Raw genomic sequence first — 27,251 nt, forward strand, 5'->3', positions numbered from 1 at the left:
GTCAATAATTAAAACATCAGAATTAAACACAAGAAAGAGGCCGGGCTCTGTGGTTCACAACTGTAATCCCAGCACTTTGGGAGGCCAAGGTAGGTGGATCACTTGAGGTCAGGAGTTTGAGACCAGCCTGACCAACAAGGTGAAACCCCATCTCTACTAAAAATACAAAAATGAACCGGGCGTGGTGGCACACGCCTGTAATCCCAGCTACTTGGGAGGCTGAGGCAGGAGAATTGCCTGAACCTTGGAGGCAGAGGTTGCAGTGAGTTGAGATCATACCGCTGCACTCCAGCCTGGGCGACAGAGCAAGACTCAGTCTCAAAAAAAAAAAAAAAAAAAGGAGGAGAGTGAGAAATAAGGGCCTATCATAACGGAGAAGTGGAGCACTGAAGTGATCACACTGGGAGAGTTGGGAGACTCCGGGAATGGGGGTAAGAAGTCTGGCTGGAGTGGAAAAAAGGTGAAAAGAAGCAGAGCTTTGAAGATTTGGAATTTCACATGAAAGCTAAGTAAACAAAAAGGGAGCTGACATCAGAGCTGAGAGTTAAATGGGTAACACAGACCAAAATCACTGTGATCGATAATGAGGTCAAGTGATCTGAAATAAGCAGATCTGGGTTTTGATGGGAGACTCTACCAGGTCAGGGAAGGGGATCAACTCAGTCCCTCTGGCCCCACAGTGCTGTTTTCTGTGACCCGGAGCAACACCTGGGAGTGCAGGAAACAGACCCAAGGAGAAGAGAGCTCAATGCTTTATACTGAGAGGGATTTTAACCTACAGCTTAGTGCAGGCCCTCTCAATGTCAGAGAGGAAGATGGGGAGGGAAGAAGGGAGGGAAGAAGTTAAGGGCTAATCAAGATGAAGCATCCGGCCAAGCTGTGACCTCTCTGGGCAGCTGTGGCAGGGGGTCAGCTCAGCCAAGATCTGTAATCACTTCTCAGGGAGAGGCAGCTACACTACAGCGCAGTCACGTATTTAGCAAAAGCTGGGGAGGCAAAGCATGGTTAGTGAATGGGGTTTATGGGAGTGGGGAGTCCAATAGCACTAATTAATAGGCTGCAGTTAATTAGCGGAAAAGGGGGAAATGAAAAACAATGTTTCAGAGCTCTGATTAAAACCCATAAAGCGGCAGCTATTGCCAGAGCTGCAGGTGGAGGAGGCCAGAGACAGACGCAGGGGCAAATAACTCCCGCTCCACCCCCATGGACAGATGAAACAAGCTCCAGCCAGGCCAGGGTGTGGCAGGCCAGGTCTCACTAACGCAGGCCTCCATAACAACTGTTTCGGTACTCACTGAGTGGTTAAATATTAAAAGCTAAGAGAGGCAGTGCCCTTATACAAAGGCTGGAATATAACAAAAGGCCGCCAAGAGTTTTGCCTAGGTTGCTGGGAGTGGTGGCTCACGCCTGTAATCCCAACACTTTGGGAGCCCGAGGCGGGCGGATCACAAGGTCAGGAGATCGAGACCATCCTGGCTAACATGGTGAAACCCCATCTCTACTAAAAATACAAAAAATTAGCCAGGCATGGTGGCAAGCGCCTGTAATCCCAGTTACTTGGGAGGCTGAGGCAGGAGACTCGTTTGAACCCGGGAGGCAGAGGTTTCGGTTAGCTGAGATCGTACCACTGCACTCCAGGCTGGGCAACAAGAGCGAAACCCCGTCTCAAAAAGAAAAAAAAAGAGTTTTGCCTAGGCCTTTCCTAGGCCTTAAAGCATGACAAAATAACGAAGGAATTCTTAACAGGACCTGTTTAGGATTAAACAAGTTCATTGGGGGTCTGAAGGAACTCCCCAAACCTCCATGATTTAGCAGGAGAGAAGGGTAATCACCCCATCACCTGGACCCATTTAGATTAAGTAAATTTACTGAGGTTCCGGAAGAAGGTCTTCAGGACTCAGATCCCAGTTGTAGATTAAAAGAAGTTATGTCTTTAGATGAATGCACACTTACAGACAGACATCTAGCTTAGAAGGTATATAAGTTGTGGAAAATTTTGTAATTTTGAGTCGGTATGGTGACAATTTCCAGGCCTTCTCCCCGTAACCGGTTACAGAAAACTCCCTTCTCTCCCAGTTCACCTGCGTCTCATTATTGGGCCACGAAAATAAGCATCCCAACCCTGGGTTTGATCCGGGAACAAGGGCCCAGCCTGTAGTGAGGGAAGAGGCCAGGATGGCAGTTAGGGGCGTTTGGTTCTGAAGCAGCAGGCTGGAGGGGCTTTCTCTGTCTGGAAATACGCTCTGTCCCTCCCTAGCTGCCTGGCACAGCCCAAGTCCTAGCTCTCATGTCAGGACCTTAAAGCTCTGTGAGCTCCCCCAGCACTCTGCACCACCTCTATCCCGGCACTGAACACTTGACTTCATAGTTATTCGAACATCTGCCTCTAACAGGAATATCTCCTTAAACAAAATGATATGTTTAGTCTACTTCTAATTTCAGGGCAATATATTCCTTATCTTTACTATCTGTCCTATGAGACAGGCTTCCTTTTTCCCCCAAATCATGGCCTTTCAGTTTCAAAAGAGGAAAGACCTTCCTCTGATATTCTAGACTTGATGAGTAAGATGGTCAAAGGATTGCAGCATACACTCCCAAAACCCAGCCAAAACAGAATGTCTAAAACCTCTCATCTCTCATGTGTTAAAGCAGCCTGGCATCCCCCAGGATGTACTGTTATTTTGGTCAGGTCATCACTGATTCACAGTGGCTTTCCCCTGATGGCTCTGGGGTCATGACTGGGTCCAATCTTGATGCTGCCCCACACATTGCTTTTCTGCTTCTTCATGCTATGTGTCTTGGACTGAGCCTTGATTTCTCTGCTTTTCCTATACTGTAACTTCCTTTCAGACCAGGGGGAACTTCCTCTCTTTGACCACAGCAAAGTCGCTGTTTTCTTGGCCTGCACAGCTAGTCCATCCAACAGTCTATCTCACGTGAATAGCTAACACTTCCAACCTAAATAACATTGATTACAAGATACACTACTATATCATGAGCTACTGAGAAACACTGCATTATATTAGTAAGATGCCATTGATTATAAGATGTCCCAATTCTCAGAGATATTAACAATATTTTCTAAACTGCATCTTTTCAATCAATGAAATGATCATTTCTTGGCTCTTTTTTTTGAGACAGCATTTCGCTCTTGTTGCCGAGGCTGGAGTGCAATGGTGCAATCTTGGCTCACTGCAACCTCTGTCTCCCAGGTTCAAGTGATTCTCCTGCCTCAGCCTCCCAAGTAGCTGGGATTACAGGCACATGCCACCACGCCCGTCTGATTTTGTATTTTTGATAGAGACGGGGTTTCTCCATGTTGGCCAGGCTGGTCTTGAACTCCCGATCTCAGGTGATTCGCCTGCCTTGGCCTCCCAAAGTGCTGGGATTACAGGTGTGAGCCACTGTGCCCGGCCTAAATCTTGGCTCTTTACATCGGGTTTTAATGAAAAGAGGAATGGAAGGCTGAAGTGAGGACCTTTTAGGTGTCTTCCTCCTCCCAGGGGAATGGATACATTGCCCCCATACGCTCTCAACTCTGCACATCTGTTGCTGTACCAGCTTTTAAATACCCAGGCCACCCCTCACAGTGAATGTCTCCTCTCCCTCAGTGCCAGGGAGTCCACTGAAGAGAAGCCAGCCCCCTTTTTTCACAGAGGCAAAACAAACACAAATCACACCAAGCTGGGACCACAGTTTTAAGGAGATAGAGCCTCGCACTCGAGCACCATTTATCCAACCACTTCCCACCCCACTGGGTTATTTTCCCCCGAGCCTCCAGAGCAGTGTCATGAGAAGATGCAGAGATTAGTCATTTCCTCCTAATCGGGCTAAGACAGCTCCGCTAAGCTGCCGGCTGCAGGCGATTCCCGTTAAAGCAAAGCAGCTGGAAAGGGCTTAGCCCTTTAATGCCAGCAGCTGTATCTTCACAGTGCGGCTGCTCAGCTGAGGGGCTGGACTCTGTCCAGAAGCACCAGGCGTTTAGCCCCATTCAATGTATATTAACCTAGAAGGAGAGAGCCAGCTCCCTGGGAGGAAGGGAGGTGGTTCCTTTAAGCACCTCCACCCCCGGGCTTTGCTTTCTAATGAGAAAGAAAAATCCCAGCCCCTTTGAATCTCTCTCTACCAAAATCCGGACAAACTATCATCTCACTGGCAAAAAGAGCTTTCTCTGTGGTGGGAGCAACTCAATTTTAAAAGCTAACCTAATAACAGATCCACTTGCTAGTTTTGACAACAAAAGACTTTAGGTCACTAACCATGGAGACTCATTCTCCCTTGAGCTGGTTTTTTCCTTTGAGGTCTAAAGCAGTCTTCAGATCCCAGGTATGCATATGTGTGGACACAGCACACTGACCTCCCCTTCTTGGAGAGCACTGGGCCCTAGGGTTGATGAGGGAGAATGCTGCACAGCCCTTGGAAAGCCCTGGCGCAAAGCAGGCTGTGAAGAGAGATCACTCGAAGACTTCTTACTCAAAGCCAGATGGTGAGCATGAGACAGGGTGAGAGCTAATGCCACTCAGGGGGAAAGCTAGTAAGTTAATCCACTGACACGTTTCTAGAAGCAGGCTGATGGCTTTGGCTGAGACTTGCCTATCTTTGGCTTTGAGCATCAGAGCACACAGGATGCACAGGGGTGGCCTGGAAACAGACTGCCACCAGAAGCAACCTCAAGCACTCATACAGCTCATCTTGCTCCTTCCACACAGAAAACAGCCCTACATCACCAAGCCCAGGTCTTCCACTCTCCCAGACAACCATTAGGAAATTCTGCCCCACATGCCTTCTCCAGCAGTCTGGGCCTCCCTGCTCTTTCTGGGTCATCTGCTGAGAATGCATAATGAGAATGCATACTACATCCACATACATACAGTCCTCAGTGCAATCTGCGGCTCTAGGTTGGGTGTGACTTAAAAAGTTCTTAGGATAATAGGGAGAACTCCTGCAATGTAAATGATCATCTCTTTCTACAGCCTGCTCATTTTATAGTTGCTCATTTTGCAGGACAAGATCCTTCCTTGCATGGAATGTGAATAACAATGGCTCCAAGCAAAGGCCATTTACTAGTACTTAAGAACCGAATAATACACTTACAGGCCCCACAATGCTCTCTGAAGTCTGAAATAGCAAGCACCAGGGCTAACCTTCAGACTAAGCTGTAACTCCTAGATTCTAACCCCAGGTAAGCTACACATTAGTTGGTAGGAGTTTGGGCCAAATCACCTCTCTGAATTTGTTAACTGGGATAGTATCACCCGTCCTGCCCCACCTCCCATTGAGTGAAGTGAGATCAAGTAAGATGATAAATGAAAGCGCTCTATATATGGTAAATCACCATATTAAATTCCCTAAAGACTTTATGGGGAATCAGTTCCTAATTCCATCTTAAGTGATGACCAGAGAAGATTTAACTGGTGCTTTATTATAAGTCTAAATATCCATTTACATGTGTTTGAGCCTAGCACACAGATGGTACCCAATTGTGTGAGATATGAGAGTAATGCTGCATAAAAAACAATGCAGCTAAATGAAGCCTGGCAAGAGTTATAGAGGGAGAAAGGTAGACAAAAGGAAAAATTCCTGCTTCCAACTAGGAGTCCCTGAAAAGTAGCCTCCTTCCCCATCCCACGCAATTGCAGAGGACAAAACTCCCACATGCTACAAGGTTATTCCTGGTGGCGTCAAGCTGTCTTCCACCTGACTTTGTGAACACAAACCATCAACAAATACAGCTCTGAGAACCAGTGTGTAATAAATTACTCAAGTTAGGGACCTCCTGGCCTGGCGCCTTCACTTATTTACAAAATATCCCCACTACAGGGGGCATATAAAAAAATTACCAAGTTCTTAGGTTAAGTGGCCATTCTCCAAACCCTGTTTACACTAAAAGCAGAATGGCTAACGTGCCCCAACTCTGCATGCTTGAAAGCTTTTTCCATCAGTGGCTGAAACCTGAGTCATCACCCAGACTATCATCAAAGCACATTGATCAAGAACCTACTGTGTGAGCTGTGCCACCCTCACTTCTCACATCTGGGTATCCACACCAGCTCTTGCCCTGCCCATGCTGAAAGCCTAAGAAAAGGTGATGCACGATTGAACCCCTTGGCCTGCCAGGCATAGCAGTGGGGCCTCTAAATGCTTTTCCAACAGGAAATCATGTGTAATGTACGTGTGTGTGTATGTATCTATGTATTATTCCATTCTCACACTGCTAATAAATACATACCCAAGACTGGGTAATTTATAAAGGAAAGAGGTTTAATTGACTCACAGTTCAGCAGGGCTGGGGAGGCCTCAGGAAACTTACAATCATGGCAGAAGGGAAAGCAAACATGTCCTTCTTCAGATGGCAGCAGCAAGAAGTGCAGAGCAAAAGGGGGGAAAGCTCCTTATAAAACCATCAGATCTTGTGAGAACTTGCTATCAAGAGAACACCACGAGGGTAACTGTCCCCATGATTCAATTACCTCCCACTGGGTCCCTACCATGACATGTGGGGATTATGGGAACTACAATTCAAGATGAGATTTGGGTGGTGACACAAACCATATCAATCTATCTGAAGCTAAATAGGTGTGCAGGTAGACCCTACCATAACAAAACAAAAACAGCAAGCCTGATACCTTTGCTCCCTGTACTCACTCGGCTCTCTTTGTCATTTTGTGCTGCCTAATAATTTAAGCATGCAAGAACTGGCTGGGCACAGTGGCTCATGCCTGTAATCCCAGCACTTTGTTGGGAGGCTGCAGCAGGAGGATCACTTAAGTCCAGGAATTTGAGACTAACCTGGGCAACATAGTGAGACCTCATCTCTATAAAAAAATTAAAAATTAGCTGGGCATGGTGGGGCATGCCTGTTGTCCCAGCTACTTGGGAGGCATAAAATAAATAATAAAATAAAAAGAACACAAGACCACTTTCAATGCCACCGGTTCAGTTCATAACCAAAAATGACTACTTTTTTCCCCTAGTAAATCAATTGTGCACCCTAAACGTCCTCTGAACAAAACTCACATTCCTTCTTCTATCTCTGCAAGCAATGAATTCACCTTCTTAAGGAAGGCTAAGTTGTTAAACACCCAGTAATAAACTCAAATTGTTGCGGCTGAATCCAACCATGTAATGCTTGCCCAGTTAGATAAACATCAAATTCGGGAGTCTTGCATAGATCAGGGAGAATAGAGGTAAATGTCACAATTTAAAGATTCTGTTTATTAGCAAGTGTGACAGTAAAATTAAACTGCATTAAAAGAGAGGAACATCAGAAAGGGTTAGGAGTAAGAGATGGAGTGATGCCTACACCAAAGCACTGGACCCCCTTCCACAGCCCTCACACTGAGGAGGTATAATTTAATTAAGAAGACCCTGGAAAGTCAGACTGTTCCGCAGGAAGTACTGTTAAAGAAGTTGAAGGTGGGTATATATTTCCCTTTGCTATCATCAGAATTATTTTCATGGCTAAGGTCTCTTGGCCTAGCCCAAAAACTGAGCAAATGGTTGCCAACATTTGACACACAGGACCATTTCCTTTTTCGTTAATGGACCATTGGTTCCTGCATAGGGTAGCCTTGCCTTCACTAATGTTACACAATCCATTTACTTCCTCTACATTAGTGACTTGAAATGCACCTTGGGGAGATACTACAGAACAGCAAATATGGAACCAGGCCAATGCTAGGATTGCAAAGACATAAGAAAAGAGGTAGCATCTAGGGCAGAGTTTTAAAAAATAAGGCCTAGCCGGCATGTGTGAAAGGGGGTATGGGACCCATCCTCTGTCAATTTGCTGAGGCAGATGGGCCCTGCCGTGAAGCTGCCCCCTCCTGGAAAAAAAGCCAGTAGGTTGCCTCCTCTCTCCACAGTTACATATTAAGCCTGCAACTGTTTACGTTCAATCTCAGATACATTCTGTTCACCAGCTTCAGAGTTCCAAGTGCAGGTGCCCTCAGTTAATCATTCCAGCTCACTCCAGAGTCACTTCCAGCAGTGAAGGATGTTCTAGGCAGTCAGCCAGCCAGAGGCAATTTTTTTTTAATCTGCACCATTCTGGTCCCTAAAGACTTGTTTAAAAAGTTGTTGTTGTTATTTTTTAAGTACAGTCACACACTACATTACGTTTTGATTAACAATGCATCCCATATACAACAGTGGTCACATAAGATTATAATAACCATAGTTTTACTGTACCCTTTCGGTTTAGATACATAAATACTTACCATGTGTTACAACTGCCTACAGTGTTCAGAACAGTCACATGCTGTACAGGTTTGTAGCCTAGGAGCAATAGGCTCTACCATATAGCCTAGGTGTGTAGTAGGTCACACCATCCAGGTTTGTGTAAGGACACTCAGGTTCACACAACAATGAAATCACCTAATGAAGCACCTCTCAATGTATCCCCGTCATTATGCAACTCATGACTGTGGTTTCTTTAAACAACACAACAGGCACAGGACAACTCTACAACTCCAGTTTGGACAAAGAAAGACTGATGAGAAATGAAGAAACAAACTCCCGGTGGTGGTAAGACTGGGGTGGGTCCAGAGAGTGGGAAATGGGGATGAACAACAGAGTCAAGACATGTTGAAGGATGTAATTTTTTCTTTTTTTTTTGAGACAGGGTCTCACACTCTGTTACCCAGGCTGGAGTGCAGTGGCACGATCTCAGTTCACTGCAACCTCCGCCTCCCAGGCTCAATTTTCCCACATCAGCTTCCTTAGTAGCTGGGATCACGGGTGTGTGCCACCACGCCCGGCTAATTTTGTATTTTTTGTAGAGACAGGGTTTGGCCATATCTCAAACTCTTGACCTCAGGTGATCCACCCATCTTGGCCTCCCAAAGTGCTGGGATTATAGGCATGAGTCACCATGCCCAGCCCCAGAAATGATTTTCAAAAAGGCATTGAAAATTACCTTCCAAGACAAGAAAACCAGCCTCATGTTCATTTTGAAAAAGCTATTTACTTTTTTTTCCAAATATTATCCGAAATAGGTGTTTTACAGGTAAAGGTCAATATGAAGTCAAACATTCTATAGAAAAAAATCATTTTTACAGACATTAAGAATAATTTTAACAGAAGAAAAAGCTCACATTTATCTAGATGTGGCTATGTTCCATGGGAAAATTTCAGCATCCAAAGTGCAAAGAAAAAAATGACTGTGGCTTTTCTTACCACATAAAATATTGACAATCTTCCCTTATAGCCTACTCTTTATTGTTAGTTGGGATGCCAAAGGACATATTGACCTTTAGAAGTTGGGCTCCACTGGACAAGGTTGGGGGTATGGGGGTCAAGCATCAGAATGAATTCAATTTTATAAGAAAAACTGGCTTTGACCCCAAATGAACTCAAAGTTCAGCCAGTGGCACATTAGAGATAAATATAAGTTGTACTTTCACATTTACAAGGTTGTGCCACTCAACACTATTAAAGATCTAATCATCCAAATTAAAGCTATGCATATTCCCATCACTCGTTCTGTCCTCAATGTATCCCATTTTTATGAAAGCTCCATATTATAGCTCCGTTCATAATGGGGAATGAGAACTCCCGGTTCTTAGGAGGCATCCTAAATCCTCTGGTCTAATCCTTTATTTGCCCTGCCCTCCCACTTCCCACCCTGAGACAAGCCAATCTTATCAGATAAGTAAGGTTTCTGTCATTGTCTCATGGAAATCAGTTCTAAACGAAACTAGAGAAAGATCGTTCATTCTATGAGCAGCATTTGGCTTTAAGCCAAAGGAACAATAACCCCCTTCCCCAAAAAGAATCATAACCAATTCCATACTAACCCTTCTACCCCTGGAAAGATGTCTCATCTAAAAGCTCCCAACAACCACCAGCACAAAGTGCTGATATTATGTGACTTGAGGAGAAGGAAGGGAAGGTATACATAGTTTTAATAAAACGATCATGCACAATTAAACTTGAGTAAAAGCCTGGAGAATGCTAAAAGTAGTAATGAGTACAGGAGGCTGCAGAGCAGAGTACAGGTGTGTCCTTTCTTATAGTCAGTCAATGTTGGGAAGTAACAGGCAGATGTGACTTCACTTGAGCATTGGAGAAGCAAAAAAGTTGCCTTGTCGTCCTAGGTTAGTGGCAGACTTGCTTTTGCTCCCAAATCTACAAAAGAGAATGAACTGGATAAGTATTCTATAAAAAATGGTTGAATAAACAACTATAATATTACTTGATATGACCCACTATAAGTAGGAAACCCTAGACAACTATTTTGCAAGGTACTCTTAGTCACCTACAATGAGGGCGGGGAAATAGTAAAGATTTTCAGAACCTTTTTAAAGAAGGAATCCTTATAGCTCCACGTTCCCTTTTATAAAGTCTAGTTGCTAGCTAAAATCTAATGCAATTTTTCTTTCAATAAGCTTCAATATAATAGGAAGTGTAAGAAAGCAATTGTTTTTTATTTCCTAGGAAGGCCAATTCTGCATACCTGGGAGTGTTCTTGGTGAGGGTGGAACGGACTCTCTGTGACAGGGAACTAGATGAAGGAGTCTTGAGAAGCTGATGTTCAGGAGTGGTCACAGGTCCCAGTAAACTCACTTCAAAGTTCAGATATATTTTTAAGAAAGGTGGGAAAAAAGAAGGTATCTTTTTAGATGGCTAGTTTTAAGCTGATTACCCTCTGAAGCACTTAAGAGCTAAGGTTAGACATCTAGCAAAGTCCCAGAAATCATTTTTGTCATCATTCTGTAACACACTAGTGTATCTTTTGAACTCAATGAATAGCTGACACTTCCTGATTTAGGCCATTCTCTAACTCCACACTTCACAAATCTAACATCTAAACATCTGACTTTTAGCTATACTAGAAGAAACAATATGCTTCCTTAGAAGGAACTTGCAATAATGAAAGAATGGGTCTCCAATGACAGTGAGACTGGAGTGAAACCAGCCTATTCATATCAAATTGTTGGTTAGCAATAGAAATTGGGAAAGCCTATAAGAAATTTAAGAAATCAAGTTGGTAAAACATATCAAGATTCGTAAAAATGTTTAAGCCATTTAATTCAGTGATTCCCACTCTTGGGAATTTATCATTAAGGGAAAAGAGGATACATACATATAATATTGACTATAGCATTACTTGTAATTATGAAAAATTATAAAATAATGTTAATACCTACTAGAACATTTAAGCAAATAAGATTATATATGAGAAAAAGTTCTCACAACATGCTAAGTGAAATAAGAATGGATTATATTTAAACTATTATTATATCTTTTTTTTTTGGAGACGGAGTCTCACTGTTACCAGGCTGGAGTGCAGTGGCGCGATCTGAGCTCACTGCAAATTCCGCCTCCTGGGTTCCAGCGATTCTCGTGCCTCAGCAGCCCAGGTAGCTGGGATTACAGGCACGTGCCACCACACCCAGCTAATTTTTGTATTTTTAGTAGAGATGGGGTTTCACCATGTTGGCCAGGATGGTCTCAATCCCTTGACCTTGTGATCCGCCTGCCTCGGCTTCCCAAAGTGCTGGGACTACAGGTGTGAGTCAACATGCCCAGCCTATTATATCTATATTTAAAAAACATATATCCATATGGATAAAGAAGGGAGAACATGGAAAAGCGAAAAAAAATTACAATGGTAGAATTATACAAATTTTCCTTTAATGTTAGAATTTTCAAACAGCTCTAGCAAAGGCAGGAAGAGGGCACATGACTAAAACTAAAGAGGGAGCCAAGTCCCTGAAGAAGCACATCTTGGGCCTTACCTTTAATATCTGGTGTCTGTGGTGTTGAAAAGGCATTTGAGTTTTCAATGACATGTAGGGGGTCAATGTTCTCTTGCTCTACCATCATGAACTGACTCCAATACTCCAGGGGCAAGGAAAGCAGGCGCTCAACCACCTAAAAGCCAGCAAATCTGTTAGCAAACTTCCAAAGCCCAGGGCTTCTCGACTTTCTTTTATGTTATCACATTACACAAGTTCACACACACACACACACACACACACACACACCCCCTGCACCTGCCTACCTTGGGTTGACGCTTGATGTCCTGTAACATTGTTACTGGGTCTGGATTGGGCACAGCATGGGCCACTATTGTAGGGCCAAAGACTTTAGCCAGATTGGCAACATCCATTTTAGTATGTGGACTCTGAGCCACTCTAAGCAAAAGAATATTAAATTAGAAGTCTTGCTCCTTGCTTAAATGCAGACCAAAATATAAATTCTATAAGAAAACAATTCATCCCTTATACTCCCAAACACTCAACTCACATTATCTTCCCCTTGGAAAAAAATTCCCTAACTCCCAGAACAAGTTTCTGCGGTACTCACCTCTGCAAGTGAATCATGAGGAAAGCTAATGTGTCCCTGTTGGCCTGGGGCAGTTCACCAACAGCCTGGTACATGGCAGCTATGCTGTTGTCTTCATCTGTGATTTCTGTAATTGAAAAGAAAGCACTAAGAGGCCTAAACTTCTTTCCCTTGACAGCGGGCTTCCAAGTTATCGACCACAAAGTCTCATCTATACAGTAAGCTTCTGAAACTCCTGATTAGTTCATGACTACATCAGACTCTGGTTTCATTAACAAGCAGGATACTGGCCAACAGCTCAATATTAGAAGTCAGAACTTTTAAAAAATCGGCCTTTGAAGTTAGGGAAAGCAGTTGGCAACAGATGTGCTAGGAAGACAGGCATACAATTGCAGTGACTACAATTACCAAGAAAGTATTCATTCATAAAACATATTTAAGGGCCTACGATGTGCCAGGTACAAGTGCCAAGGATAAAGGAGAAGTAAATAAAGCCCTTACCTTATGTAACCTACATACTATTGGTGGAGTCAGTCAAAAAGCAAATACCTATCAGGTAGAGTCATACATAAATGAAGAAACAAGGCAGGCAAGAAGCTAGAAAGAAATGAGAGCCGTTAATCTAGATAAGGTTGTCAGAAAAGGTGTTTCTGGGGACGAGGTATATGAAGAGAAATATGAAAGAAATAAAGGAGCAAACCATACAGTATCTAATGTAAGAGCATTCAGGTTGAGACAACAAATGTGAAGGCCTTACAGTAGGGAGTAAGATTGGTATAGTCTAAGAACTGAAAAAGCTCCAGCCTAACTGGAGAGGAAGGAAAGAAAGGAAGAGCACTGTGCATAATAACGTAATGAGAAAGGAAGAGGACAGGCAAAGGTGACACGCATACAGTTACCCATCCATCAAACTACTTGAGCACCTACTATGTTTCAGGCACTGTACTAGGCAGGAGCTAATAAAAAGAGTAAGGTGGCCAGGAGTGGTGGCTCATGCCTGTAATCCCAGCACTTTGGGAGGCCGAGGTGGGTAGATCACCTGAGGTCAGGAGTTTGAAACCAGCCTGGCTAACATGGTGAAGTCCCGTTTTCACTAAAAATACAAAAAATTACCTGGGCGTGGTGGTGTGTGCCTGTAATCTCAGCTACTCAGGAGGTTGAGGCAGGAGAATCTCTTGAACCCAGGAGGCGGAGGTTACAGTGAACTGAGATAGTACCACTGCACTCCAGCCAGGGCAGCAGAGACACCGTCTTAAACAAACAAACAAACGAACAAAAAAGAGGCCCGGCACGGTAGCTCACGCCTGTAATCGCAGCACTTTGGGAGGCTGAGGCGGGCGAATCACAGGGTCAGGAGATCGAGACCATCCTGGCTAACAGGGTGAAACCCCGTCTCTACTAAAAATACAAAAAATTAGCCGGGCGTGACGTCACACGCCTGTAATCCCAGCTACTCAGGAGGCTGAGGCAGGAGAATCGCTTGAACCTGGGAGACAGAGGTTGCAGTGAGCCTAGATCACGCCACTGACTTCAGCCTGAGCGACAGAGTGAGACTCTGTCTAAAAAAATAAAAAATAAATAAAAAAATAAAAAGAGTAAGAAAACTACTGCCGTGGAGGAATTCATATTCAAATGTTACATCTGCCCTTACCTGCTGCTTCCATAAAGGCTTTGTTTAGGCGAAAGGTCAGAAGAGGTTCTTTGAGGTTTCGAAGAAAGTCTTTTAGAAGGCTACAGACAGCATGGATATCATCCACTTTGCTGAGGAGGGGTACAGTTTTCACTCTGAGGAATTTCTCTTTCAGCTCTTTTACTGTGCGGTCACAGCCGGAGATCCTATACAGGCCTGTCTATTATCAAAATGACATTTTTATTTAAAAACCTCCTAATTAACACAAATAACAAATTCACCATCTCCTACGGTTGACTCTTACCTCAGTCAGACCTCTTTGCTCAATCTCATTTACACAATGCACAACAATGGAGGGGATCATTGGAGAAGTCTGGGACACAAAGTCTGCCAGCATTCCCTGGAAAAAAAGAGTTTTAAATTATTATTTACACCATGTAGACCAACAGATGAAGACGACATGTGAAGAACCACCTCCAATCTTATTCTCAGACTGGGACATCATGTCTACTTTTAAATTCCTATTCCCAAAGCATATATTAAAACAGAGACTATCAATTATTTTTCCTACCTCCATGCCAGGACTGATTTATTATCATATATACCACACTTTTTTTTTTCTCTTTCATATATACCACACTCTTATGTGAACAAGGAATAAGACCACCAGCTATAACTACCTCCTTCTCATCCACTCAAGGACAGCAGAAAAAAGCAATAATGAAGTTACAGGTATAGCCAGGCGCGGTGGCTCAAGCCTGTAATCCCAGCACTTTGGGAGGCCGAGACGGGCGGATCACGAGGTCAGGAGATCGAGACCATCCTGGCTAACACCGTGAAACCCCGTCTCTACTAAAAATACAAAAAACTAGCCGGGCGAGGTGGCGGGCGCCTGTAGTCCCAGCTACTCCGGAGGCTGAGGCAGGAGAATGGCCTAAACCCGGGAGGCGGAGCTTGCAGTGAGCTGAGATCTGGCCACTGCACTCCAGCCCGGGCTACAGAGCAAGACTCCGTCTCAAAAAAAAAAAAAAAAAAAAAAAAGAAGTTACAGGTATAGCCTTTAATATAAAATAATTTATTACTCTAAACGGATTTTTTTTTTCTAACAGAAGAACTCTGGAATAAGAGAAAAATAATTTTTTATGCTTTCATTATCCTCAGTAAAAAAAATTACTTAACACATCTTATCACAGTTGATCATGACACAAACCTACCTGTAGGGGAGAACTCCATGGTTCTATATTAAAGTACAGAACATGTGTAAAAAAAAATGTACAGGTGGCCAGATGCGGTAGCTCACACCTGTAATCCCAGCACTGTAGGAGGCCGAGGTGGGCAGATCACCTGAGGTCAGGAGTTTGAGACCAGCCTGACCAACATGGAGAAACCCTGTCTCTACTAAAAATACAAAATCAGCCAGGCGTGGTGGCACATGCCTGTAATCCCAGGGAGACTGAGGCAGGAGAATCGCTTGAACCCAGGAGGTGGAGGTTGCGGTGAGCTGAGATTGCGCCATTGCACTCCAGCCTGGGCAACAAGAGCAAAACATCCTCTCAAAAAAAAAAAAAAAAAAAAAAAAAAAAAAAAAAAAACCAAAAAAAGTACAGGCATGGATAAGAACTTGTAGGATTAGGGGAAAATAACATTTGATTTGCTGAAGAGTAGGTAGGAAGGTAGTCATTTTGATTCTTGCTAATGTTGCTTACATAATAAAATTTTTTTTTTTTCGAGATAGGGTCTTGCTCTATTCCCTAGGCTGGAGTGCAGTGGTGTAATCATGGCTCACTGCAGTTTCAACCTCCCCACCTTAAGCAATAGTCCAACCTATCTCCCTGAGGAGCTATAAACACAGGCATACACCACTAATCTGGCTAACTTATTTATTTATTCTTTGTAGAGATGGAATCTTGCTTTGTTGTCCAGGCTGGTCTCAAACTCTTAGGCTCAAGTGATTTTCCTGCCTCAGCCTCCCAAAGTGCTGAGATTACAGGCATGAGCTACCATGCTCAGCAATAATTTTTTTTTTTTTTTTTTTTTTTTGAGACGGAGTCTCGCTCTGTTGCCCGGGCTGGAGTGCAATGGCCGGATCTCAGCTCACTGCAAGCTCCGCCTCCCGGGTTCACGCCATTCTCCTGCCTCAGCCTCCCGAGTAGCTGGGACTACAGGCGCCCGCCACCTCGCCCGGCTAGTTTTTTGTATTTTTTAGTAGAGACGGGGTTTCACCATGTTAGCCAGGATGGTCTCGATCTCCTGACCTCGTGATCCGCCCGTCTCAGCCTCCCAAAGTGCTGGGATTACAGGCTTGAGCCACCGCGCCCGGCAATAAATAATTTCTTAATGGATTTAATCAGTTTGGATTAAACTGGTTAAATATTTGGAAATAAGCAACTTAATCTTGATACCCTATTATGAAGTATGTCTAACATAAAAGCAAGAATAAAAAGATAATTTTATCACAGATAAAATTATATGATAGCTGAGATTTGCTTCCAAGTAATTCATTGGACAGAGTTAGGAAGAGGCAACGACAGTATTGATAAATCAAGAACAGACATAAAGGCTGGGTGCCGTGGCTCACACCTAGAATCCCAACACTTTAAGAGGCCAAGGCAGGCAGATCACTTGAAGTCAGGAGTTCAAGACCAGCCTGGCCAACATGGCAAAACCCCATCTCTACTAAAAATACGAAAAAATTAGTTGAGCATGGTAGCACACGCCTGCAGTCCCAGCAACTTGGGAGGCTGAGGCATGAGAATCACTTGAGCCCAGGAGACAGAGGCTGCAGTGAGTCAAAGTTGCAATACCACACTCCAGCCTGGGCAACATGGAAACTCTGTCTCAAAAAAAAGAGACATTAAAAAAAGAATGGACATGGCCGGGCACGGTGGCTCATGCCTGTAGTCCCAGCACTTTGGGAGGCTGAGGTGGGCGGATCACTTGAAGTCAGGAGCTTGAGACCAGCCTGGCCAACATGGTGAAACCCCGTCTCTACTAAAAATACAACCAAAAAAAAAATTAGCCGGGCATGGTGGTGGTACATGTCTGTAATTCCAGCTACTTGGGAGGCTGAGGCAAGAGAATCACTTGAGCCCAAGGGGGCAGAGGTTGCAGTGAGCTGAGATCGTGCCAGTGCACTCCAGCCTAGGCAGCAGAGGAAAAAAAAAAAAAAAAAAGAGAATGGACACAAGTTAGTAGTCATGGAAGTTAAGTGATAAGAACCAGGGGTTAGTTACACTAATCTCTTTAGTTTGATATATGTCTGAAATTTTCCAAAATGGGATGAAGGGGAGGAAGGAAGGGAGAAGAGGAGGAAAGGAGAAGCAGGGAAGAGGAAAAAGGGGAGGGCAAAGAAGTTTGGTTTAGAAAGGTATTAGACAGACAAACCCAAATAGGACTCTTCAAGTAAATATCTTACAATTCTATTCATTGTTTGTGGAAAGAAATATATTTGAGATCATTAATTTTAGAACAAAAACTGATACTAAGCCTTTGAAAGGCGAATAAAGAGGCCGTAAAACAATGACGGCTCGTATAAGTCATACCTCTCCAATCTTGACAGGTGTTCCTATCAGGGTAGGAATGCAGGGAAGGGGACAGCGGTCCCGACATTCTGGATGAGAGACCACACGACAGTCTCGGCACTTCAGAGATAATTTGCCAAATTTTATCCGCTTTCCACATGGAACACAGGATTCAGGTTTAATAACCTGGGATAAAACAGAGCAGAAGAAACAGAGTGATATGAATTAGAAAATTATCATCATAATCAACTTTTTTTTTTTTTTTTTTTTTTTGAGACTGAGTCTCACTCTGTCAACCAGGCTGGAGTGCAGTGGTGCAATCTCAGCTCACTGCAACCTCCGCCTCCCGGGTTCAAGCGATTCTCCTGCCTCAGCCATTCAAGTAACTGGGATTACAGGTGCCCACCACTACGCCCAGCTAATCTTTTGTATTTTTAGTAGAGACGGGGTTTCACCATGTTGGCCAGGCTGGTCTTGAACTCCTGACCTTGTGATTCACCCACCTCGGCCTCCCAAAGTGCTAGGATTACAGGCGTGAGCCACTGGGCCTGGCCTTTTTCTGTCTTTTTTTGAGACAGAGTTTCACTCTTGTTGCCCAGGCTGGAGTGCAATGGTGTGATGGAGGTTGGCTCACTGCAACCTCCACCTCCCGGGTTCAAGCGATTCTCCTGCCTTAGCCTCCCAAGCAGCTGGGATTACAGGCATGCGCCACCACGCCCGGTTAATTTTTATATTGTTAGTAGAGACGGGGTTTCTCCACGTTGGTCAGGCTGGTCTCGAACTCCCGACCTCAGGTGATCCACCTGCCTCAGTCTCCCTAAGTGCTGGGATTACAGACGTGAGCCACTGCTCCCAGCCATAATCAACTAACATTTATTGAGCACTTAGTATGTGCCAAAAAATTTTCTAAGCCCTTTACACATATTTACATATGTAATTCTCACAGTAATCCCATAAGATAGGTTTTGTTTTCTTCATTTTAAGATGAGGAAACAGAAGCAAAAAGAGTTTAAGTAACTCATTTAAGGTCATCCAGCTGGAAGGCAGCAGTGTGAGGTAGTGGAAAGAACTTGTTTACAAAGAGCAGAAAACCTGGATGTTGGATGTTGGCAAGGCATGGTAGCTCATGCCTGTAATCCCAGCACTTTGGGAGGCTAAGGCGGGAGGATCACCTGAGGTCAGGAGTTCGAGACCAGCCTGGCCAACGTGGTGAAATCCTATCTCTACTAAAAGTACAAAAATTTGGCCAGGCATGGTGGCGGGCGCCTGTAATCCCAGCTACTTGGGAGGCTGAGGCAGGAGGATCATTTTAACCCAGGAGGCAGAGGTTGCAGTGAGCCGAAATCACACCACTGCCCTCCAGCCTGGGCAACAGAGTGATACTCCGTCTCAAATGAAAAAAAAGAAAAAAAGAAAACCTGGATGTTAAATGTGTCACTTACTATCATGTGGCTCAAAAATGTCAACTCCTCTGAGCCTCAGTTAATTTGCTTGGATTTTCATAAGGAAATCAAATGGTACAAAAGCAAAACATTTTGAAAATCTTAGGTGATATATTCAAGAAAAAATGTAAACATGTGTCACTAAAAAGTACTAACAATCGGCCAGGCACGGTAGCTCATGCCTGTAATCCCAGCACTTGGGGAGCTGAGGCAGGAGGAGCACTTGAGCCCAGGAGTTTGAGACCAGCCTGGGCAACATAGCAAGACCAGGTCTCTACAAAAAATTTAAAAATTAGCCGGGCATGGTGGCACACATCTGTATCCCAACTACTCAGGAGCTGAGGTGGGAGGATTGCTTGAGACTGGGAGGTTAAGGCTACAGTGAGCTATGATCACACCACTGCACTCCAGCCTGGGTGACAGAGTAAGACTCTGTCTCACAAAAAAAAAAAAAAAAAAGCACTAACAATTGCTTCAGAAAAGGTTGGTTTCTTTAATTTAGTATTACTCACAGAATGGAAAGAAACTTACCTCTGTAACCAATAGTTACTTCTGGAGAGTAAAATTGGAATGAGGAAGGAAATTTGACATTTAACTTTATAACACTAAAGTATTTAACTTTATTCCTGGTATTTATTACTTTCACAATTAAAAAATTAAAACATACCTAAAACAAAACGAACAATCACAGACTTACCGTCTTTGAAACAAAGTCATGCAGGCGCATCCCTCCATTACTCTGTGGCGTGCCCACACTGTCTGTCTCAGTTCTTGGCTCCAGCTGCCTGCTGTTCAGGGTGGAGTCACTGTTCCAAGGTTGTAAAGTACCTAGAAAACAAGCAACTTTTAAGCTTTGTTTCTTAAGTATTTTGCTGCTTCTAAATTTTAGCTCCAATTTTAATTGGGAGATAAACAGTAATCTGTCATCATAGCCAAAAGTGAGTACTAATGGCTATGTAAAAAAATAGTTTCAAGAAAAACTAAAGTTATGCAAGTAGGCTAGCAATTCAAAGGTAAAGCATGATACAAGCAGTTATCTGGTCCTCGGTATGCAGCAGTAAGAAACTACCCAATACATCCAATCCCTGCTTCAGGAGGGTTCTAAGAAACCAACTCTCCAAAATTTTACTAGCTGTTTTACACAGGCCAGTTTAGTCACAAATTCAATGGACCTGTTTTCCTTCGGCTCCTGGTCCAATATGGCACAGTCTCAATAGTGGACACAGCTTCGATGGGCCCACCATCATTGGGAACAGTCACTGTAGTTTTTGCAACTATGGATTCATTCCCCTGCAACAAAAGTAGTAATGAGAGAAAGACAAACAAAGCATCTAACTCACCTTCTACTATAGGGTATTTTGGAGCAGGTTAAAAATTCCTTAGTCTTAGCCAAGACTTAAGACCACAGTCTGAAACTCTTTTTTTTTTTCACTCTATCGCCCAGGCTGGTGCACAGTGGCACGATCTCGGCTCACTGCAACCTCCACCTCCCAGGTTCAAGGGATTCTCCTGCCTCAGCCTCCTGAGTAGCTGCGATTACAAGCGTGTGCCACCACACCTGACTGATTTTTTTTTTTTTTTTGAGACGGAGTCTCGCTCTATCACCCAGGCTGGAGAACAGTGGCCCAATATCAGCTCACTGCAAGTTCCGCCTCCCGGGTTCATGCCATTCTCCTGCCTCAGCCTCCCGAGTAGCTGGGACTACAGGCATCCGCCAGCACGCCCAGTTAATTTTTTGTAGTTTTAGTAGAGACGGGGTTTCACTGTGTTAGCCAGGATGGTCTCGATCTCCTGACCTCGTGATCCACCCGCCTCGGTCTCCTAAAGTGCTGGGATTACAGGCGTGAGCCACCGTGTCTGGCCGACTGATTTTTGTATTTTCAGTAGAGACGGGGTTTCGCCATGTTGACCAGGCTGGTCTCGAACTCCTGACCTCAGGTGATCATCCACCTGCCTAGGCCTCCCAAAGTGCAGGGATTACAGGTGTGAGCCACCACGCCCGACCTGAAACATTCTTATGTTGAAATCTCATGTTTGGCTGGGTGCAGTGGCTCATGCCTGTAATCCCAGCATTTTGGGAGGCCGAGGTGGGGAACATCACGTGAGCCCAGCAGTTCGAGACCATCCTGGGCAGCAAGGAGAGACTCTCCCTCTACTTTAAAAAGTAAAAATAAAGAAATCTCATACTTAAGAAGATAAACATAGGTGATGGGGGCATATATTCAAGCAACTAAGACTCACTCTGACAGTTATTTACTTAATCAGAGTAATTCCATTCACATGGATAAGGATTCTACTGCATAGAAAAACTTTAACCAAAGCCAGGCGCGGAGGCTCACGCCTGTAATCCCAGCACTTTGGGAGGCTGAGGCGGGCGGATCACCTGAGGTCAGGAGCTCAAGCCCAGCCTGACCAATATGATGAAACCCCCTCTCTACTAAAAACACAAAAATTAGCCAGGCCTGGTGGCATGCGCCTGTTATCCCAGCTACCTGGGAGGCTGAGACAAGAGAATCACTTGAACCTGGGAGGCGGAGGTTACAGTGAGCCAAGATCACGCCATTGCACTCCAGCCTGGGCAACAAGAACAAAACTCTCTCTCAAAAAACAAACAAAAACTGTAACCAAACATCATCTCTCTCAAAACAATGCTGCAATGCTGACTCAGAGGAGTTTTAATGCTTGGGGCCTGTAATCTCTGTTATCTTGGCCTGACTATTCTTACCTGGTCTACTGTGGAGCCAATGGAACGAGTTTTCTTTACAGGTCCAGGGGGACCATCAACAAACTGTCGGCTACTAGAGCGCTAAAAATGAGACAAAGACCCGTAACTTTAGTGCCAAGCAGAACTGAAGCACATAAGATAAAATTATTCCGTCAGACAACCTGGATACAGGTCCTAGGGATTAGGGCTACAGTAAATAACAAACAATGTGCTCTCTCTCTCTCTCTCTCTCTCTGCCTATTTCCACATGAAGAATAAGCTGTTCCAAAAGAATATGTTGTACAAAAATGCTCTCAGTGCCCTAGAAAAAATGAGCAAGCTGTGGAGAAATTTAGATGCTACTACCAGAAAAAGTACAGCTGTAATCCTAACTAAGGACATGAAGTCTTGGAAACACATTAAGTACCCTAAACAAGCATACACAGATAGATCTCTATATATCCCATTATACATGCATTTCATCTGAAGCTTATATTAGAGCACAAAAGTTCTGTGTAAAAATTCATATGACAATTCAAAACAAACTTAAGTTTATCCTTTTCCACTGTACGAATGAATTGAAATGCAGCCTAAACAGTGAAATGGACAGGATCCTGTCCTAAGTTACTACTTCAAAGAGTACCAATACTGGTTGAGAGCAGTGGCTCACGCCTGTAATCCCAGCACTTTGGGAGGTCAAGGCAGGTGGATCACCTGAGGTCAGGAGTTCGAGACCAGCCTGGCCAACACGGTGAAACCCCATTTCTACTAAAAATACAAAATTAGCTGGGCATGGTGGCGGGCACCTGCAATCCTAGCTGCTTGAGAGGCCAAGGCAGGAGAATTGCTTGAACCCAGGAGGCGGAGGTTGCAGTCAGCCGAGATTGCGCCATTGCACTTCAGCCTGGGCAACAAGAGCAAAACTCCATCTCAAAAAAAAGAGAATATCAATACTGTCTCCACAGCATTAATTCATTTGTACTATGTGCTTAGCAATGGCTAGGGCAACATGTCAGGAATGCAGTATTATGGCAAAATTTGCAAAAATAACTCTATTAATACTATGTTTACAAAAAAGACTAAACAAACCATACATACCCTCTTTTCTCTCTTCTTCAGTTTGAAAGTCTTCACCAAAGAAGAGTCCCAATCCTGTTGACAATTACACTGTATTAATTTCTTTTTTTGGTTAGGCCTTCCCTAAACCCTGTACAAATAAATTTACAGAGAACTTTAAAGGCTTCATCAGTCAGGCTACCTAATGTACAATTCGGGGAGAGTTAAAGAAGGGAAGGTCTCAAGTGTTTGAGCTATAGAGCTATAGTAAGTTAATGTGCTTTCTTTCAAAAATTGAAGCTATTATTATAAAATCAGGAATCAATACCACAGAGGCAAGAAAAGGTTAAAGAATCAACTTCTGCCGTGATTATTTCCGGTGGCTGATCCTTTATTTCTGATTATTTTTGTAATTAGTTTTAAAACTTACAGAATGTTAGGCACTATACTGATCGTGTTAGATGTGATTCTTGCCCCCAAGGGACTGCCATTGTCTAATCAGATACTCTGCATAATGTGGCCACTTAAAAAGTTCTACAGTTTAGGAACTTGGGCCCGAAAACATGTTCACCACTAAAGAACTATTTGTCTTTTATTGTGGTCACATTTCAATTCACCTATTTTAACTATTTGCATTCATTTTAGTAGTTACCTGTGATTTCCTTACTCCTGATTATCCCTGAAAACAGTATCTAGAAATAGCGGTATACAGCAAATAATAGCTTAGCTAAATAAATTTAACTTCCCCAATTCATGGTCCAGTAATGTAGTTATTGGTTGTTTGATTCAGCTTCAGTTACAACAAATATCATATCATACGTAGGTCTAGCTCAAAAATCAACTGATAATATGATCTAGTTTTATTATATATTCGAGACCTCCACTATATCATTCCCTATTTGAAAAAGATGATGCCTAATATTTTTATCTATAAAATGGCCATATTTTCCCTGGTCAAATACTGAATTTGAACAGAAAACTCCTAGCCATGTAATAAGTAGTTGTCACTTGTTTTGCTATATCAGAAAACCAGTCACCAAAAACATCCTGATTTGCTTTGTTTGCTAGTTTTCAGCTAGCAACAGAAAAGATGTACAAATCGATGAACTATATCAAAGACTGTATCAGGAGATGACCTTTTATGCAGAAGCATCACTATAAGTAAAAAGAAGTGTGCCGCCCCATAAAAGCAGGGCAACAAATAGTTTAACATGTTAACCATTGTTGATGAAAGCATTATATAGTGCCTAGAAACTCTAATCACACTTTTCTGGGTGAAATCCCAAAACCTTGGTTTCCTTCTAATTGTGAAGTACGACTATGCTTTCCCCAAGAACCAAACTAATTCAGAAATAAGGCACAAATCTACTTAAGAGGGGCAAATAAACGCTGCCAACATACAGTCTTGCTAATATTTTCATTACTAGCTGGGCTTTAATAAGTCAAAATATAATCAATTAGTACAAGTGGCACACAGAGATCTATTAAATGAACTCAACTCATGCCAAATTCTGAATTCTATATTCTCACTTCAGAAACTAATACAAAAGCCAGTCTCTTATAGCTCATGTGGATTTACATTTTAAATTGCTAGCTCAGAATCTGTAACACATCAACTAATAAAATAGTAATATAAGATGTTCAGAAGAGAGGACAGGAGAGATATTTCTGGGGAAGCAGAGGTAAGAAAAGTAGGTAATTCTCAGAGATCAAATGTTTATTACCAGTGATTCATCAGTCTTGTCAAAGCTGATATCTGATAAAATGGAACCAGATTCATCAATGGTTGATAGTCTAGATCAGTGAAACAATACAATGTTAGACATAGTAGACCGTGGAATGTAAAATTCACCAACATTCAGAACAAGTCCTACTGGTCAGGTAATCAGTTAATTTCATAGCAAAATCTTCACTATAGAGACAACTACAATCTCAAACCCTGTGGTAGGCTACTTTGTATGGTTTCCACGGAGGAGTGTGTGTGCATGAGTACAGGTGCAGCACAGTTGCTTTTTCAGCAAAGACCTTATAACAGCAGTTGAAAGTTAGTCAGGGTTATGGGTGCTATTCTCTATTGAGTTTGTATTACAGGTTACTCAAAATTCACAAAATCAAGGGAATGAAGTTTAATTAGATCCCAACTATGCTAGTTTCTACAAACGAGAGTATTACCCAGCACTGACTTTTTAAGAAATTAAGCCTGTACGTCTTCTTAGTTATAAAGATTCCCCATAAAACAACCAGGCAACAAAACAAATAGCTGACCTTTCCCTACGTATTGTACTGGGGATGTTAAATTCAAAGCCTGGTTGAGACTATTTTAAACAGTGGTGCAGTGGAACCAAAATTATTGTCTCGTCTTGGCTCACAGAGGCCTTTCTAAACCAGAAGAGCTATAAGAGCTCTCTGGAGAGTAAACACTGAAAGTATTGCTGAACTGCCACTTTCACCTTTGGGTTTCCTAGCAATGCGCAGGATTAGTTATTGATGCACAATTTAGCACCAATATCAAAATTTTATCCATGGCGAAACAACATCCTTAGGAAAGATTTAAAAATAAAATAAAATAAATAGGGACGTCCCTGTTCCTTTTATTCCCCACCTACTCTTCCCCCCAAAATCTTTTTCTGCCTTTTTAAGCACACATTCTAGAAGCAGTATATTTAAGAATTCAGATAACAAGAATATCTGACAGCTGTGTTGCTTGTGATCGGATAACAACAGATGCAGTTCCTCCACCTTTTGTTCCCAGCATTGCTGCTGGATGGTTGGCCTCTGTTGAGAAAAGCCAGAGCTGATTTTTGCTCCTCGCTTAGTTGAATGCTGCCAGATGTGTCACACATGAGCATCTCTCGAATCAGCTGAATCTGTCGTTCCTACAGACCAAAGCAGAGTAAAGCATCATAACTAGCCAGGGGAGAAAGCTTCACCTCAAATTTATGGGACGGGCAGACCAGAAGACATTAAAATACAGCATTATGCAAATAGGCCTTTAGGAAGGCTGCTACACCAATAGCATATTAATTCACATCAAACCCAGATTGTGTCTCTGATTTCTGACTGGCAAAATGAACTACATCTAGAATAGCGAAGTTTCTGCTACAAGACTTTTGGATTAACCTGGTAATCCAAGAGAAGAATAATGCAAAATGAGAGTCCCAAAATAGATTTCACATAGCAAAAACACTTTAGTGTCATTTTATCAGAACAAATATTGGCTTCTACGGATCAAAGCAGCCACCCACCTCTCTAAGTAGTGGAGCAAAATGCATTAAAATGGATACAAAGCTATAAAGCACTGGAACCAGACAATTTGAGTTTACTGAGGCATCTAACACTGTATACCAAGATGGATTAGTCCCTCCCAGTAAAGGCTTTCTTTTGCACTATGACCCATCCTGACACATAAAAATGGTAGTGTTCTGTGTCAGTCACATTGCTCAACTGGTTGAATACATCTAACCTTTTACTCTGAATTAGAGAGCGGTGATGAAGAGAGTCACAGTTGTTTTGCCTGTATGAATGACAAAGTACCAGCTACTCATATAAGGATGGATATTCCAGGTAGCACTTAAAATAAACAATGAAGGATGGCTAATATCTTGTGACAGATCAAGTACGTTAGGATCTCCCTCCCTCCCTTTTCCTCTGATTCTTTAAGTTCTCATTTGAAATCTGTCTGTTAAGTAATAGTTTCAAGTCTAAATGACAAAAACATTTAAATTTCAAATTACGAAGAACAAGATTCCTAGTCTGCAATTTCAGCTCTAATCATGGGCAAGCTGTTAAAGAACAGGTCACTTTCAGTTCTTTAATGTGGAAGAAGAAACTAGGTATATTTGGCAAGTGGAAACTGTCAGACAATGCTTTCCCCCTCCCACATCATCACTGTTCTAGCATGGAAAACAATACACACCAGTTTTTCGCAGTCAGCCTCAGCTCTCTGTCTCCGTTTGATCTCTACATCCACCTGATTACGTGCATGCTTCAGCTTAACGTCCAGAGCACTTCGCTCAGTCTCTGCTTTCATCAAAAGATCCTTGTATTTCCCCAGCTCATGGTCAGTCCTCTGCCACTTTTTACGGAAATCCTCAAAGTCCTTCGCCAACTGGATAAATTCTGAGGAAAGGGGGAATCTTTAATAATTCAAGCACCAAACAGTATAATTGCTCTAATAAATGAGTCCTACGGTTAGCTTTATTTGAAATTCATAATTAAGGAACTAGCTGAACTATGGGCAAATCCAGCTGAAAATAACCGGGTGCAGACCTTGGATATATTTATCACTCTGATGAGAACTTTGTGGGTAGCAATTCCTATTTCGATAGGCCACTTACTTTTGGCTTAGCCAGTGGCATCTGCTATGGAATATGTAACTCATTAGTCACCTGGCTCCAGATGTAACACTAACACTGAAAGCTCCTGAACAGAAGGCAATCAAAGGGGGATACCTTTGAGGCAGCTGTCACGCACCAGGACAGTTATAGCTATAAAACAAAAACAGCTTCCTTTACAGTCACGCATTGCTGCACCAGAGAGATGTTAAACAGCAGATTCAAATGTAACTGCTGTAATATGCTCCAGTAGATGTAGATTAATATTACAGA

The 27,251-nt window shown here is 43.0% G+C and overlaps 1 protein-coding gene across 10 annotated transcripts in view; it reads right to left on the reverse strand.

The window, feature by feature from the left end:
- Positions 1-8,945: 8,945 nt before the first annotated feature.
- Positions 8,946-27,251, reverse strand: part of RACGAP1 (Rac GTPase activating protein 1) — a 36,284-nt gene continuing 17,978 nt past the window's right edge. For 9 of the 10 annotated variants that reach the window (XM_077952845.1, XM_015151634.3, XM_015151632.3 and 6 more), the window contains 15 exons: positions 26,561-26,763; positions 25,384-25,520; positions 24,369-24,438; positions 22,687-22,740; positions 21,610-21,690; positions 20,057-20,174; positions 19,582-19,712; positions 17,464-17,628; positions 14,226-14,321; positions 13,943-14,141; positions 12,313-12,418; positions 12,008-12,140; positions 11,742-11,877; positions 10,457-10,565; positions 8,946-10,128 (listed from right to left, as the gene is read on the reverse strand). In XM_077952845.1, coding sequence (XP_077808971.1) covers positions 10,053-10,128; positions 10,457-10,565; positions 11,742-11,877; positions 12,008-12,140; positions 12,313-12,418; positions 13,943-14,141; positions 14,226-14,321; positions 17,464-17,628; positions 19,582-19,712; positions 20,057-20,174; positions 21,610-21,690; positions 22,687-22,740; positions 24,369-24,438; positions 25,384-25,520; positions 26,561-26,674 — 1,725 coding nt within the window. In that variant the 5' untranslated portion in view covers positions 26,675-26,763 and the 3' untranslated portion in view covers positions 8,946-10,052. 10 annotated transcript variants of the gene reach the window in all.

Source organism: Macaca mulatta, chromosome 11 (genome assembly GCF_049350105.2).
Source record: "Macaca mulatta isolate MMU2019108-1 chromosome 11, T2T-MMU8v2.0, whole genome shotgun sequence".
Lineage (NCBI taxonomy): Eukaryota > Metazoa > Chordata > Mammalia > Primates > Cercopithecidae > Macaca > Macaca mulatta.